We start from the raw sequence: 17194 nt of genomic DNA, 5'->3' as shown, positions 1-17194 counted from the left end.
TCCCAGCGTTTCCGCCCGGGCCACACTGCAGATAACGTCCGCAAGTCTCAATTTTAATGTAACATACAGATGTCCTTACTCCACACTCAGCTAGGACCTATATTGTCTTACATTATTCATGCTGAAAGTTGCATGAAATCCAACCCCTCTCCAAAAGATAGAATCCAACCTGGGAGTAGCACACGAACAGGAAATAAAGTGAAGACAGGAGGCAGGGAAATTGGCTCTAATGGGAGGATGAGTGAGATGAATAAGAAGCAGGGTATAAAGCACATACGGGAGGAGAATCATCCAAGGGGCAGGGAACAAACTCTGTGTCCTGCTCCAGCACCAGAAACAAACTCTTCATCTTAAAATGTGAGGTGATTCAGACAAATAAAGCAACCAGGCCACCACAGAATGAATCTAGATGACCACCGTCTGTTTGAGGTGTTTCCTCCACTGTTAAAAATACACAAATCCATTACAATATTCTGTGTAATCTCAGCAGCACAAGCTCGCATCACAGGGAAACAGATCAGTGGTGTGCTCGCTATAGTTCTAAATCCCCACTGTTTGAATCCCACTCAGTCCCCTGTGGCTGCTTAGCAACCCCTCTTCAGCACAATATACTCTGAATTAACAGGGTAAAGCGTGACCGCTGCCTCCTCAAAACCACGAGTCAAGGGTGCTCTCCCATCATCAACGCCTTCTCTCGGCACTGCAGCAATAAAAAGCCTCTGATTTATTACAACGCGGCTTCACAAAAAAAAAGAACAAAAAAAAAAAATAGAAACACACGACAAACAAACGGGCTGCAAAAAGCAAACAAGAAAGACAGAAAGTAAGTGTGTGTTGGTGCTGCTGGTGGCTCCGAGTGATGTGGCGGGATGTGGGCAGGGGAGATGAGGGACCCTATACTTCATATGTAACGCAAACATGTCCATGGGTATAAGAGACACCTTCTTCATTCCAGATTTGATGTGCATTTCAGGTCACCGTCGACACACACACACACACACACTCCTTTATATGAAACACTGGTTTGTGGCCTAGATCCAGCTGCATATATGGATGGTGACATGCATTGTTAAGCCTTCACTTCAGCCTGGCATCTCACTTCCTCCAAACTGGATTTTCCACCCTACAGTATTTGGCTTCACTGTGGAGTACACTGATGGCTCTATGACAAATTCACCGAGCAGGCCCTGAGCAATAACACACAAGTCCCAAAACCCCCTGTCCCACTGCTACTATAATCCAGAATAAAAATGACTCAGTAATGAGGGCTCATCTCTCTGACTTTCTCTGCTCCCTGATTGGGAATTACTGGGAGAAAGAAAAAAAAACTGCAAGAGGACATGCACTTTTCAGGGGATTTATTGCCCAAATGGACAACATATTCATGCATGACGTGCAAAAAGAAAAAGGCATTAATCTGTGGGGTTTTTTGTTGTTTGTTTTTGCAGGAGGATGGAGCGTTACGCATCAGCTGTGCACGGAGCGAGCTGAGATCTGTCCGTGGTGCTGAACTAAGAATCCACTCGGTCAAATCGATGAGGAAGGGGATCAGTTTTGGTTCTGTTGCCTGACGCAGAAAAAGTGCAGCCATCAATCTCTGACTGCTGGTTCACTTGAGCCACCGTGCACAGTTCTCAAGTCAAACAGTGGTGGTGTGTTCGATGCCCGGCTGTGTTCACGTGCAGCTGTCACCGCCGACGAGTCTCTGAGCAAGACACTGCATGGGACCTAACCCCCTCACCCGTCTCCCGGGATAAGCGCGTCAGCTAAAAGCGTAAAAATGTAAATGCGAAAGCTTCTGAGAAGAGTCAGAGGAAGGGATTAAAATCCGCAACGCTGGATGCTAAAACTGCATTAGAACCTGAATCCCTCTCCTGCCAGCTGCACGTCGCCCGCGGCTGGATCAGAATTTCATGTAGGAAAAAAACAAAAAACAAAAAACAAAAAACAGAAACTGCACAGATGCAGCCACATCAGTCTGCTTTACGTCGACCGTCTGCAAATGTCATTTTCCTTTAAGATGATGTAAGACATTACTTCATGGAACTGGGTTTTTTTTTTTCTTCTTCTTCTTCTTCTTCTCTCTCTCTCTCTCTCTCTCTCTCTCTCTCTCTCTCTCTCTCTCTCTCTCTCTCTCTCTCTCTCTCTCTCTCTCGCACAGCTTGGAGCAACATTATCTTAAACCTTCTGCCGGACCGAACGCGTTTCCGCACTCAGCAGTTTGGAGAGATGAGCGCGCACAGGAGTCCCGCTTCCCTCCGTCCTCCTCCTCCTCCTCCTCTCAGCGAGCGACCTCGGAGCGGCTTTCAGCAGCATCCCAGTTGTCTGGAGTGATGCTTAGTAGCAGAGCGATGGGACGCACGCACCACTCTCCAGCTGATGATGGACTGATGTGATTGAACTTGAAGTCAGGCGCAAGACCTGCGAATCTTTTCCACAGAAAACTTGGGACGACAGAAGGATATATAATATATATACATATATTTTTTGGGAGGGTGGGGGACTTCTTTGACGGAGGGACATTTCAGAGTGAAGTGAGGATTATGTTTCGTTGAAGTCACAGTAATGACCCGTCCCAGGATGCGTGTAACACGATGCGCGCACTGCTTATGACAATCGATTCCGCTCAGAAAAGGATGCACCGTGGGCCGGCACAATTACGCACGAGGTTCAGGGATCTACTGTAGGCACACCTTGGCATTGTGTTGTCATGAGACACTGGACGCGAGGACTGCAGCTTGAATCGGGACTGTGCTCTGAGTCTGAGCGCATCGGCACCATGCAGCTACACCCCACACCCTGAACTTCTGGGACGTGTGCGCTCCGAGACGAGACTCAGATTTCGTGCACGGTTTGATTTGATTTGATTTGATTTTTTTTTTTTTTTAAACAAATTTTTAGAAAATGGCACTGAGTGAAAACTGCAAAACGCAACCTGCAAAAGAGCAAGGCTCTGTGCAAAACCCTCCATCGGATGTGATTGAGCTCAACGTGGGCGGACAGGTGTATTACACTCGTTATGCCACCTTAACAACCTTTCCGAATTCCCTGCTTGGGAAGCTTTTCTCTAACAAGAAGGGGTCTTCGAACGACTTGTCCCGGGACCTGAGAGGACGTTATTTCATCGACAGAGACGGCTTTCTGTTTAGGTATGTCCTGGATTATCTTAGAGACAAGCAAGTTGTCCTCCCTGACCACTTCCCCGAGCGAGGAAGGTTGAGAAGAGAGGCGGAATACTTCCAGCTGCCAGAACTGGCCAAACTTTTATCGTCCGATGATTCAAAACTGTTCCCAGACGACTTGAACTACAGTGATTACGATGATGTGTCGCTGGGCAGCGACCAGAGGTTTTACCCCTCTTACTCCTTGGACAGGAGGTACGGCTACATCACGGTCGCCTTCAGAGGCGCTTGCGCCGGGGGAGGCAGAGAAAGTCAAAGTGATGCCAAAGCCAAAAAGTTGCCGAGGATCTTCATCAGCAGCAGGATCGGCTTGGCCAAAGAGGTGTTTGGAGACACCCTGAATGAGAACAGGGACTTTGACAGACCGCCGGACCGCTACACCTGCAGGTTTTACCTCAAGTTCAGGCACCTGGAGAGAGCTTTTGACATGCTGTCAGAGAGCGGCTTTCACATCGTGGCCTGCAACTCGTCCCTGACCGCGTCCTCCATCGGTCATTACGCGGACGACAAGGTCTGGTCCAATTACGCGCAGTACATCTTCTACCGTGAGTGAAGATTTATTCCTCCTCTGCACTTTCAGGGATAAAACTGGTGGCTCTGACCTCCAGAAGTAATTAAAGGGAAACAACAGCCAAGTTAAACAAGAACAACACCCAATGTGAACTATAAATAAGGCAGGTGCCCCTCCCCTCTCCCTGTGTAACATCCCAGACTACACACACACACACACACACTTCAAAATGGTTTTTGCATGATGTCATTAAAGTGTGTGGAAAAAAAAGAAATAAAAAAAAAAAGGTTCATCCGCATTTCTTGCATGGTAAAAAAAAAGAAAGAAAAAAAGGCACATCTAATTTGTCTCTAACGGTCCAAATCACGAGGTGATCTGCAGGAGCGCGTGTGTGTCATCTCACACCACCAGGAGGCATGGTTACAGCACATCCTCCTTGAGATCCTGCCTTTCTTCAAACTTCTGTTTTGGGTCTGAGATGGGACACAAACTTGCCCACAGGTCCTGGGGGGGTGGGGCGGGGGGTTGAGTCACAGTGCTGCTACACTTCAAGTACACATGCGTCATGCGTAAACACGGGTTTGGAGACTCTGTTGGGTTATGAATAATATAGCACCCGCTGGCAGCAGAGTTTCACATGAACGCGGCTGCATTAACAGGACTCAGCTTTGCTTCACTTTTCCTCTAAAAAATTCTATCCTACTTGAAGACAAAGTTTCTTCATCAGCAAATGCCTTAATTGGCTGCAAGTATGGTTCACTCCTCTCTCTGCAGATGGAGGAGTTGGACCATATGGCCGATTAAAAAGCACTTTGTTCATTATTCTGAATGGCTCCCTTTGGAAGACGAGAAGAAAAACCCAGTTGGTGGGTCAAGGTTGGAGGTGCGGAGGAGTGGGCTGAGGATGACATGACATATGGTTTGCTAATGATTTACCAATGGCGTTGTTAATAGAGGGTAATTATAACAGAGGGGTCTGCCACGAGCCCGCACGAACATCCAGCCAGGAAGGATTTTCCTGAGTCATCCAAGTTTCTGGAGCACAGCATATGGTGTAGGTGTTCAGCCCCATCTCCATTAGCAGACACCGCCCTAGGACAAAGACATGGGACGGTAGGAGGATGAGAAGGATGGAGAAGACGGGGCGGGGGTGGGGGGGGGGGAAGCTGCGTGGAAAGCAAAGAAGAATGAGAGCACGGATAGGGAAAGGAAGGGAGAGAGGGGATTCAAGAAAAACACGCTGAAAGGAAGTGAAGAAGAGGAAGGCGAGCAGATGGAGGAGAGAGCGGCGGAGCAGGAGGGACGAGGGAGTAAAAGTTGCATGAGACGTGGCCATGGGGAGAAGGAAGCGAGGCAGAAAGGCGAGGGAGGGAGCGGGGAGCAAAAATAGATTAAAGTAAAGTAAGTATCAGACAGGAAAGTTCACTGGGTCCGAGGGAGCCGGGAAGAAAAAACATTATTTGGTGGCAAGGCGAGGGAGACGAGAGAGAGGCCTTTTTTTTTCTTTCTTTTTTATTAAAAGAGAGATGACAAGGTGAGGGTGAAACACACACACACACACGCACCTACACACACATACATATAACGAGTGTTTGGAGACAGGGGCCTAGTCAGGATGATGGATAGACACATCAGAGGCAGACAGGCGTGAGAGCCCTTGTTTCACAGCACAGCACAGCATCCACTCTCAAAGCTAATACTGTAACCTGATTCTGTATGTGGGACACTGGCTGGCCCGGGGCAGGTAGTCCTAAACCAAGATTGCATGTAGACAAGTGCACCTTTGGGGTGAGGGCACAAAACAGCTGCGCTTTATTGTTGTTTGCAGTTTTCAGCCGAAGATTTCGCTGCTCCTCTCGTGGCCCCCCGTCCCATCCGGAGTGTTCAGAGTGTAAAAAGAGCAATCCAACACGGTAAACAAACTGGGCGACTGCCTTCCAGCCTGTCAGTTTCTTAACATCATCCATGCAGACTCTTCTTGTTAAATGCATCAGGTTTTATGGCTTCACTGACTCTCAGTATTGGAGTCCAAATTTCCAAAAGGCCCACAGTAGACATTCATCATTTTACTGCCTGGTATCATCTGTATTAACAGTCAGGGGACTTGCTCCCTCATCAAGTTAAGACACTCTCCATTATTGTCATCCACTCCGGCCCAGTAGGATAAATACTCTGTTGGTTTATCCGCACGCTGATATAAATGAGTCTTTCAGGAAAAGGGCACTCTCACCAGGAGGCTGCAGCGTCTGAGCATTCATCATGAACAAGACTCTTTGCACCTGATGGCCATGATGAATAGGCTAATTCGCATTTGACCGGGTACGACTTGTTCACCCTTTAAATAAACAACTAAGCCAGACAGAAATATATCAAAGCTGATGACCGGCATACATCAGCGTGAACAGTGCGAACAACAGAAGCCTGTTGTGGCATTTTGCACAGTGCTGCGTTCACTGGCAGAGCAGGTCGGCTACAGGAGCCAAAAGATACATAAAGAGTTAGTCAGTGCTCGTGTTAGGTCAAAAGTTTGACTCATTAAAGCGGCAAAGGCAACTGGGTCGTTTTCGTTTTCCTCAAAGTGGCATATACCAACAACACCGGACAAAGTGTGAGTTTATTCAATCATTTAGTTTTTAAAAGAAAGGGATCACCATATTCCTTCCTTTGCCCGGTGAATATATGCCCGGTGGCAGACGAGAGTGTGTAGTGGTAGTAAGTATGATAGGGAACAAATGCAAACGCAACCAGTATCATTATTCTATGTCCATTACATTGTGCAATCAACTAGTACTTCATAATGATACGCTGAACAGAAAACTTGTCTATGGCCAGTTTAAGTCAAGATTATAAGAGAAAGCATCCCACTTAAAAGATAAAAAATGTCAGAAGCATTAGATGGCAGGTCAAACTCATGAGAAAAAGGTCAAAATGATAACATTAATAGTCAGTTATTAGAGAAAAGGCAACAATTTTCAGATAAAAAGTCAAAATTCTTAGACAAAAGGTAAAAATCAAAAGGTAAAAAAGTCAAACTAATGCCTGTAATTAAATCGTTAGATGGGGAATTTAAATTTTGAGATAAAAATAAAGACTTATGAGCGACCAAGTTCATAAAATTAACTAATCGTGAGCTTTTTCATGGAACATTTGACACATTTTCTTTTTCTTTTGCTGGCAGAAATGGGCTTCCATACATAGTCGATCCTGTCAGGTAATTTGTCAGGCACAAATGTAGGTCGCTTAGCGTGATACGGACACTTAGTTTTTTCGATTGGCAGTGACAACGTTATTGCTGTAGTGATTAACAACTCTAACCTCCTGGCTTGCGTTTGGGACCGGCCTCCTTATCGCTAATTATCTCTGGGGAAAGAGGAGAGTGTTGGCTAATTAAAAAGCAATCTGTGATTCCCAAAATATTTCCTCGTCTCCAGTCACCCAGGATGGAGATGTCGTTTAGAGAGATGAATGCTAACCTATTTTAAAGGCAATGTAAAATATGTCATAGTCTAAAATGGGAAAACGTTCTTTCAGTTCATAGATGAAAATTGGCCGTCGTCGTGCACAAAATATCAAACATCATAACTTGCTTTGACATTACTGCTTCCAGTGGCAGGGCAAATTGTCATTGAACAGTAGCGCTGGTAGCATCAGAGACAGTTTCATCTTTTTCCATCTGAAAGGGCTGCGTCAAAGTGGCTTGTCAAAATGTGAGACACGTACAGTAAAGATGGAGAATGATTATACTTGCCAGGTGGGCTCTGTTAATATAACTGCGCAGTCTTCATTTGGGCTGTGAATGTGATGATGTGTGGCCATAATGGCTCCTGAACAAAGGCCACAAGGCGGCGGGGAGAGACGGGGGAAAGTAATCAATTGCTTGGGGTGTAATGGAGGCAGCGAATGGGCCGTCCCCCGAGCTCCCCGAGAGCCTGCTTGGACTCTGGATGGATTGGCAATACCTACAAGAGATGAATGGTGCTCCCCTTGAACAACTCACACACGTCCTAAGGAGCACCTGAGCAGAAAGATGGTCAGAAGTCAGGCGCGGGAGTGTGCGATACATCAGCTCAAGTAGACAATCTGGCTCACCTCATGAGCAAATCTGAGCTTATTGAAAAGCTGCAGATGAAAAAGAAAAATACATGTTTGAAATCCATCATTCTTTGAAGCTATGAAGTATGCACTGGAATTTGCAGGGCCGTGCTGGTGCTTTTTCATATTTCAGGTCATTGGCTACAAATAGCATCTTTCTAAATCTGCCTACAAGCTTTAATATTGATTCTATGCAGCAGCTTCATCTCATTACTTTATTAAAATGAGCTTGCAGGGACATAGAACATGCATGAAAAAGGTAATCTGTCAGTATCAATATTTAAAGTAGACCCATTACTCCTTATTTTTTTTAAAATTTCATTCAGTGTTTTACATCTGTTTCAATCTTGAAAGTCATAAAGGTCAAAGTCAGCGCCAACAGAAGCTCCACTCTCCCACAGAAAACACCGCTCCTGAAACGCCTCGTCAGTAGTCCCGCCTTTAATTCTGCGACTTTGTGACATCACACTACGTCAGTGTGTCACATATTTGCATAATTCATGCCTAGTGGCTAGTTTGGCACATAAGAATTGATTTAGCACAGCTGCTATGTTGTTGTAAGTGGTGCTGGCTCGGGCGTGTGCGAGCTGACCAATCAGAGCAGACTCGGTACAGGAGCTGAAACTGATGTGTTTTGAGCACTAAAGCATGTGGACTTATTCTAGTGGTAACCCAAATTAAAATTATGAACATTGAGAGCTTGTCTTCTTAAATGGTCTTTTTTTGTGCCTTTTTGTTTCTCAAAAACTCGGTAAGATGGCAACGTTCCCGAATTGAGAGTCAGAGTGAGAAATGATAACACTTGCATCAAATTCACACCAGCCCTCACACACTGTTCGTTCTTGCTTATTGATTGTCTTCTGGGTTTCCAACAACGTACTGTATGACTGCTGACTCAGAAATCACAGATGTTGGGAGTGCCCTTGAACACGGCAACAAGGAGATTTTTCAAAAATAGTCCCTGCTTGTAACTTCATTACCAAGGTGAATGATAATGCAATTTTGACAAATGAAAAGACTAAATATAGACTTTGATGGATTAGCCACCTGAACCTCCAATTTGTTACTTTGAAAGAGACGATAAGATTAGAGGAGTTGCTTTTTTCAGACGCAGTGTGAGTACTGTCATTTTTTCCCATTGTGTTTCTGCTCTTTAGCTTTTTGGAGAACAGGTATAGCAGCTCTTACCGTCTGACATCTAACACCTTAAAGGGATAGTTCAGGTTTTTTGAAGTGGGGTCATATAAAGCACATATCTATAGTCGGTCTGTTCCTTACCGTAATCACCATTCAGCGCAGCCTCAGTTTGGAGAAGTAGAGAGCCGCTCCAGCCCAGAAGCTCAACTTTGTACTGCAGTGAATGGGGTCCAGAGAATAAGCAAAATAAACCCCCTAAAACAAGGCTCACCTTAAAAAATCTATAACAGTTCAAGTGTACGTTGTATAGGGAAAATTCCCACCGTATCCCTACGCATTAGCGAACTGGGCAACAGCTGATCTGTGAGCAGTGGAATACAGTGCGAGGCCCAGCTGCTGGACGAGAGGTTCACTTTCAATAAAAACACAACTTAACTCTCCATATCCCTCCGCATTAGTGCAACTGCGTAGGGACACGGAGGTTCTACGGTTGACAAAAATGTAGTGCCAAAAGAAAGGCAGCTCTGACGGTGATGTAAAGCGGTGTGAATCTTCCCTATACAACATACACTTGAACTGTTAGAGATTTTTTTAAGGTGAGCCTTGTTTTAGGTGGTTTATTTCACTTGCTTCTCCAAACTGAGGCTGCGCTGATCAGTGATTACAGTAGGGAACAGATCGACTATAGATATGTACTTTATATGACCCCACTTCAAAAAACCCGAACTATCCCTTTAACGATCCCTCTGGAGACGCTTAATGGCTACCTGGGTGGCGGAGCTCACTCTGTGAGCTGTTTTCTGGAGACTGGGAATCCCGTGAGTTCACGTGCAGGAGGTCAGCTTTGTAAGGCAGTGATTGTTCTGGCATAAAGAGCAAACGGGAGCATGTTCAAGGGTCAATATATTGTAACGTCTGAGTCCATTTTGTGGTAGTGATGACTAAACTGAAAGGGGATCTGATGCCTGAGAGCTTCCCTGAGAGATGTCACTCCTCAGATATCACCTGCTTGACGCGGCGGTGGGCCGGGGACTGCCCCACGTCTTTCCTCCAGCCTCTCGAGGCATCATTAAGGTGATGACAGGAGCTCGGTGAATACTCAGGACACCTTCTCGCTTTCGTGCTTCATCAGTGCTCGTGCGGCGGAGTGGGGTATGGCTCTCGGTCAGGGGACAGTCCTACAGGGAGATGCTGATATAGACATTTCAATCTGTCTGTGTGGCTGTCTGGGAGATACTCAGCGGGCAGCCACCCTCTGACTCTGGGAGGGGACAGCGTCAACTTGTCATTAACAATCAGCCAGTGAAGCTGTCACCCTCCTTGTGGAAAGAAGATCATTTGGGCTGGGGCAGAAAGGGGGGAAGAGTGTCCTTGAATGTTAAGCTTGCTGGGACTCCATGGGTAACCCCCCCCCGCTCCCGACTACGGCTCTTTTTTTCATCACTGCTGCTGATGAAAGGAGTCTGGCCGGATCGAGTTAATTAATACAGACAAATTCAATTGTGTGCAGATATCGCGGACCCGAGAATATGTGTGAAGCCATCAGTTAGGCCGGACACAAACTGCTGAAGTGATTCTTTTTCAGCAAACAGGGCTATCTTAATGGATTTCCCTCACCCTGTAAGGACGGTCACTGCCTTTGCAAGACAAGCCTTTTTTCTGCTGCAAGGACACGCTGGCCTAATTTGTGAGTTAACAAGCATGTAAACTACACTCTTCCTGAGGCAGTGGCAGGGTAAAAAATATTTGTGTCACTGTATATAGGAGCTGGGTAACGCAAGAGTCTTCACCCACATGAAGCTTAACTCCCCGACTGGCTGCATTGAGATGCACATTTAACCTGTCACACTGTGTTACCCCTAATACATATGGCCCTTTTCACCAAACTAATCAGGGCTGATGCTCAATTCTCCCCCTTACTTTGTGTGTTTCACAAGTGGCCAGAGATTGTTATTGTACCAGAACCAAGCGGCAGCTGAGGCATCTGAAGATGATTCACGCTCTCAGCCCCGCAGGATTTTGTTGTGTTTGGCCAAAAGAAAAGCAAGTATGTTTATTTCAGAAATTCAAAAGTTAAGCGTCTTTTTATCTGGCTCTGACAGCTTGGATGTAAAATGCTGCTTTATGTTCAAAAAACTTATTCTCATTTATTTAGACTGAGGGCGCAGTTCACATCGCTGCTAAGACTCAAATTCAAAAAGGCAGACAGCTTTGGGTCACTGCAGTCGAAAATGAGAAATGAATTGCATCGTGGCCTCCTGGTTATGTGCAATAACAACATGAAATTGCTGAGTGACGAGCCTTTCATGTGCCTCTTCATTTTATTTATTCATTTTTTAGCCTTTCAACTTTCAGCAGAGATCACATGACTGTGGCACCGGGCCGCTCCGCCTGCCGTTAAAGGAGCTATCACCAGACACCCTTGATGAGTCAGTTCAGAGGCGCAGATAAAAAAAAAAAAAAAAACCAACGCTAATTTCTGGCGAGAAACCCACTGACATTTGAATTTGAGTTTGTCAGAGCCTTCGCTGCCTTCAGTCCCCGTCGTGTCCTACTTCTCTGCCATTTAAAACCTTATAATAGGGGGGAAAAAACACGTCATTTTGATCTAATATCCAGGCAGTTGGATCCCTATAAAGCACCGACCTCTCTCAGGCATGAGGACAAACATCCCAGCTTTCATGAGAGATGGAGAGTTTGAGGATAGCCCTTGTGACACGCCTGCATGCCTCTGTGCAGAACTCGACTCCCCCTCTCTCTGTGTTATTTATGAGAAGTGCACAGCCCGAGTCTGGTCTGAGCACCAGCCCCAGTCTTTTTAATGTGGCTGGAATATGATCTCTTAGACAGGCTGTATGGATCTGAGGAAAACACATTGCAATCAATGGCTTCCCTGAAAAGATACCAAAGGTTATTACACACACCCACTTGTTTAAATGTACCCGAGAATGACTGTGTTTCCTGACAGGGCTCTTAGTCGTTTCCTGTCTCGGCTCTGAAGGGGGGCATCGGAGTTTGACACCACACCACTCCATCCAAAACACGCAGTTTGTGGTTTGTGTTTGCTTTAGAGGAAGAAGCGTTCACCGTGCAAGCCCAGGTGCTTCTCAGCCCGTCAGTGGCTTTAATACAATCCATCCTCCTGCGTAGCCTGAAATTTTTATGATGCTATTATTGGGTGTTGGCTAGTTTCCTAAATGGGTTGCCCCTCTGGACTACAGCATCCATCCATTTAGAAACAATGCCTCCCTCCTCTTTATCCTCCCCGCTAAAGCGCCTGCATCCATTTGCCTGGTGCTGCTCGTCTGCTGGATTCAGTTTGATTCATTTTCTGTGGGGGGAAATTGGTGCGCTGATTGGCCTCTTTGCTCATGGATTAGCCATTAAAAAGCTGTTAGTGAGTCTCTCACTATCAGCTCAATGCAATCATCGCACCAGAGATAAGGTCATTATTACAGTGTGCGCAGGGAGGTTAAAATCCCCCTTGAACTCTGTTCGGTATAAATTGGTGCATGCACTGGAAGGAGGTAATGGACAAATTATTGCTCCCTCTGAGATATCATTGCTATTGAGTCTGTATCATCACACTGGAAAAAGCCATTAAGTGGTTCTTTAGAGTCTGTGTACATTAGTTGCTCATACACTGTTGTCTATATTACAGCGAGCACAGCAGTTTTTAGCACAATTCCTACCTGTTAGTATGTCTAAATAAGACCATAGTTCAAGGATATTTTTGGAACTGGCAGACAGCTCCGGTGTTTACTGTCTTTATTTGAACATTTCACAAGCCAGCGGGCAGTACAGTACAGTATTTTCTGCTTCATAATTAGCAGTGTGGGAGGATGTGAGAAGGTGCAAGAAGAAGAATGAAGACTACAGATATATATATATATATATAGATATATATATATATATATATATATATATATATATATATATATATCTGTTCGTACTACCTGCACCAAACTTCATGACAGGGCCTGCAGGTGTATTCACTCTGCTCTCCGCTGACCCGGTTCTGCTAGCACCCGAGATAAATGATACTCTGTTTACCCGCGTCTTCTTCCACGTTGCCTCTCCCTGAAGGTAGAAACACGGCGTCGACTTATCTGACTGAGTGTTCTGAAAATACAACAACACAACAAAAAAATAATACACCGCCGTCTTAATACCTAGCAGTCAGGTTACAGATCTAATAAGGTGCCGTGACTGCAAAGCAGATTGGTTTGGCTCCAAGACAAGATTTGCCTTGTAAAACGGGAAAGGCCTTTTAGGGAGCCGTACTGAAGCGCACTGGGCTCTGGGGTTCTCCTTATCAGAGGGAGCAATATGCACAGCCCACAAGCTCTTTGAAAATTCAGCAATTAAATGTCAAAGCCAATAACTTGCATGTTCTTACATCTGTGCCCCCCCCAAATACCCTCACACGCTCATGTGATATTCCTTTGAAAGATATTTGTATGACATTGAAACTGCTGTGTGGGCATTTGTCAGCATTTGCTTGATCAGTGCCACTGTTTCTTTTGATTACAGCTTGAATCTGTCACTGCACAGACAGCAGGGACATTAATTTACAGTGCGTCTCTGCACGAAGAAGAAAATTTGCTGCATTTGGTCAGAACAGCTGACAAAATGTGCCTGTGTGTGTGTGTTGTGTGTTTTCTAGGTGGGCCCTCGAGGTGGATGTCCTCTCACTGTGACTGCTGCTGCAAGAGCCACAAAAGCGAGCGCGAGGGAGAGAGCGGCACCTCCTTCAACGAGCTCTCCACTTCATGTTCTGAGACCCAGTCGGAGGCCAGCTCCCCTCAAGGTACCGTGATCTGTGGCCCTGTGAGCAGGCGCTCCAACGCCCAGACGCTGGACCGTCCCATGCCCAAAGGGCCCATCCACATGCTGCAGCAGGCAGAGATGCGCCGCAAGACTGACATGCTCCGCGTGAGAACCTTCGGCGTCCGCGAGCGCGAGGCCGCAAAGAGGAAAGCGAACAAGGAGAAGATGACTCCGGAGCAGGAGCTGGAGAAATGCATCCAGGACTTCCGTCGCATTAGGATTCCCGATCGCTTTCCGGAGAGGAAGTACATTTGGCAATCAGAGCTCCTGAGAAAGTACCGTCTCTAAATACGAGCGTGAAGAAGAAGAAGAAGAAGAGAGAGGAGAGCTGGTGGTATCATGTCAACATCAAACAATGAGTATTAACTGCATAGGCAATAGACTGCACCCTCTAAGACACATACTGTATTAGAAAACAAAAAAACTATGGCCACTTTCCCGCCAGCATGACTAGCTGAGCACACAAAGTACAAGGCAGTGTGAGTCCTTGATTTGTTAAGTATGCACAGTGTTGTGTGTGATATGCACATGTGTAAATCAGGTTACTCCTGTTGGGGCTTGGACTACTAACCCTGTGCTCGCTTCCGAGAGCCGGGAACCAGTCGTACTAACGCTACTAACTCACTAGTTGAAGCAACAAAGCAACCTCAGGGGCAACATCATGTCCATCAAACTATCACATACTGTATGTGCAACTGCCCACGATAGCTGTTTTTCTTCTTTCTTTTTTTTTTTTTTTAAATGGATGTACCCAGATGGTGCTGTGAGTTAGCAATGGAATATCACTAAACTCCACTGATAACACATATACTTATAGTAGGCTTTGAAAGCGGCACTGCATGTCATTTCACCCTTAGCATAATTATGCAATATCAAACAAAACTTTCAATTCACTATCTCGTGTGATGGGTAAAAATGGTGTGTTACGACTGAGACTGAAGTTAAAAGAGGAAAGCACTGCCTATAGACCTGTTTGCCATTGTAAAACTTCTCGTCCAGTGTTGTCATTATGTGTTGGATAGATGATGTTGTGTATGTAGAGTATATAATGCCAATGGATATTTGACTACTCCTTGATTGTAAGTGTGCAAAAAAGCTAATAAATGGGTAAGAGTTGTACTTATTCATAGTGGGCCTTCTTGTTACCTTCAGTACATTTGATTTACACGGAAATGCCTTCTTTCACAACCACACATGGAAACACCTGTCAAGCTTTAGATTTGTGGAAGTGGCTTGGTTATAAGACAGACTTAGAGTGAGGCGGCTTGTTACAAATGCCAAAAAACGAAATATTAAATGTAATGGTATAATATATAATATCAATATCATTATTTGTAGGACTTGGGCTGGTCACAGTCTCTAAGACCGACAGATGCCAGTTTAAAGACAAGGTTATACAATGCGGAGGTGATTTACAGCATCACTTCATGGATGAGAAGACATGGCCAGGAAAGATAGGAGAGGCATGAAGTGGAAGAGAAGAGAGAGAGCTGGGCGTCAGCAGTGAGAGAAAACAGAGAGTAGACATGATGGAGTGCGGGTTTGTTTCTAACAAGCCAGAGGCGACTGTGTAAAGTCAAGCTAAGATGGTTTTGGAGAGTTTCATTTTATCTACGTATTGTCAGAATGAGGCGTGTTTTATATTACCAAGGTTATTCTTGAATTCAGACGGTGTGCGGTTGTATTTTTCTGTTGAGCAAGCTGTAAAAAAACATCTCCTTTCTTGACTTTTTGGTTATTTAGTTTACTTATTAGACTTGAAGCAGAGTTATCCAGTCCTATCAGGAAAAGGCCTGGGCTAGCTGGTTAGCATGCCACCTTCAGTAGGCCCTGGACATCTCTGACACGTAATTTCACTAATGTTGTTTCTTCAAACTCTGTTGTTAGGATCAGTTCATTTCCTTGAATGAAAATCATGGCCACATCTTACAAAGTGCTCCCTTTAACATAAGTCAGCAGCTGGAAAACGAAAAAAAAAAAAAAGGAGATAGCATTTTCAGTCAGTTCACGTAGCTAATGTTAGCTTAATAAGCTACCCAGCTAGTGCTGATATAATCCTTTTGAAATCAGACTAGCTTTAGTTTTGTAAAATAAAGGACCCACTGTTTCGAAATGACAGAATTTCGAGAAGCAAATCTGCCATCGAGCATAAGAAGTCTCTTATAACTGGACTTACTTCCACATGCTGTTCCTCCAGCCTGGAGAACGGAGCATACTGGACTGCATCTCCCGCTCAGCACCGATAAAGATCCAGGTGTCCAGCAGTTACTTGTCAGAGCTAACATTAGCTCCTGTGCCCTGGACTTTTAGCTCATCATTCTTCTTATCAAGGTGATTTTCCATGTCGGTGTCATGACGTACTCGGGCTTAAGGTAATGTCAACGTATTGTCAGCATATTTTCTTTCCATCAGGCACTTTGTCCCCCCAGCTAGCAGAGATGTGACCTTTGGCGGGGAGCCATCCTCAGATTTTTTTACTTTGCGGCCTCTCTAGAGCTCGCTTTATTTATTTTTTTTACCTTGGACTGCACTAGCTGCTTGACTTGATTTAAGTTAGTTGTTAAGTCTATCTCTAAACTAAACATTAGCTACTGATTAGAGTGAGGCACTGAGCAAGGCACACGGGAACGTGCATGAAGTCACATCCTTTGGACTGTCGCAGAAAATTCTACCTGTCCCCTTCCCAAAGAAATTCACAGTCCAGCAGTGTCAGAACACTTTCACTGGCACCTGAGAGAGACAGTGAGGGAAGCTGTCATTTTTCACATCACGCTACAATCTGTGATTAATTCATGTTACTCGCTTGAAATTGTTGACATAGATCCCCTTTAGGACAAAAACTTCATACCCAACATCACCACCCGAGCAGGCAGGGCCGCACAAACTGGCCTCAAGTTAGAAGTGAAACAGATCCCTTCCTGTTGACATGTTAATGTGTCCCTCGTCCTCTTGAAAGGAATCTTCAGGAAGCGGTGAGAGAACCGTAGCCGCGCATCACGATCACCATTTATAGAGGGCCCTATTTTTAGCGAACAGATTTTTCTGCAGTGTCGCCACATTGTATCCGTACGGAGAGAAGCTCGGGGACTGTACCGCTGCAACCCCAAAAAACAGGCCGTGTGATGATAGATGAAGAAGCTGCTCTCATGGGACAGTGAGTGTCCTCCAACACAAATTGAAAGGAAAAAAAAAAAACTTTGTTAGAGCTCGGTGATACATTCTGGTCTATATGAAGGGAATGCATATGACAATAAGCAGACTATAACAGATATGTCTCTGTCGCCCCGCTGTGTTAGTCAGCTAAGGCATAAATCCAAACTGACACCTACAATCCTGCTTAGGAAAGCGCAAATGTTACACGAAAGAAAGTTACAAAATAGTCTGAGGGCTCTTTAAAGTCTCTTTTTAGCCGCTGTTTAACTAAGAGGAGACTCAGGTTAGG

The 17194-nt window shown here is 45.2% G+C and overlaps 1 protein-coding gene across 1 annotated transcript; it reads left to right on the top strand.

Annotated features, from left to right (window-relative positions):
- Positions 1 to 1459: 1459 nt before the first annotated feature.
- Positions 1460 to 14868, top strand: LOC119007506 (BTB/POZ domain-containing protein KCTD16-like). Its single transcript, XM_037077258.1, has 3 exons — positions 1460 to 1915; positions 2162 to 3727; positions 13589 to 14868. The coding sequence occupies exons 2-3, from the start codon at positions 2905 to 2907 to the stop codon at positions 14038 to 14040; spliced, it is 1275 nt and encodes a 424-aa protein (XP_036933153.1). The 5' UTR covers positions 1460 to 1915; positions 2162 to 2904; the 3' UTR covers positions 14041 to 14868.
- Positions 14869 to 17194: the final 2326 nt, after the last annotated feature.

The sequence above is a fragment of the Acanthopagrus latus genome, chromosome 18, assembly GCF_904848185.1.
Source record: "Acanthopagrus latus isolate v.2019 chromosome 18, fAcaLat1.1, whole genome shotgun sequence".
Taxonomy (NCBI): domain Eukaryota; kingdom Metazoa; phylum Chordata; class Actinopteri; order Spariformes; family Sparidae; genus Acanthopagrus; species Acanthopagrus latus.
The sequence above is the reverse complement of the archived record's forward strand: the minus strand, read 5'-3'. Positions and strand labels throughout refer to the sequence as shown.

Bases quoted from the DNA above. Each gene is read 5' to 3' on its own strand.
- LOC119007506 (XM_037077258.1), top strand. From the start codon at position 2,905: ATGGCACTGAGTGAAAACTGCAAAACGCAACCTGCAAAAGAGCAAGGC. The intron at 3,728-13,588 runs GTGAGTGAAGAT...TGTGTTTTCTAG, and splicing joins CGCGCAGTACATCTTCTACC to GTGGGCCCTCGAGGTGGATG.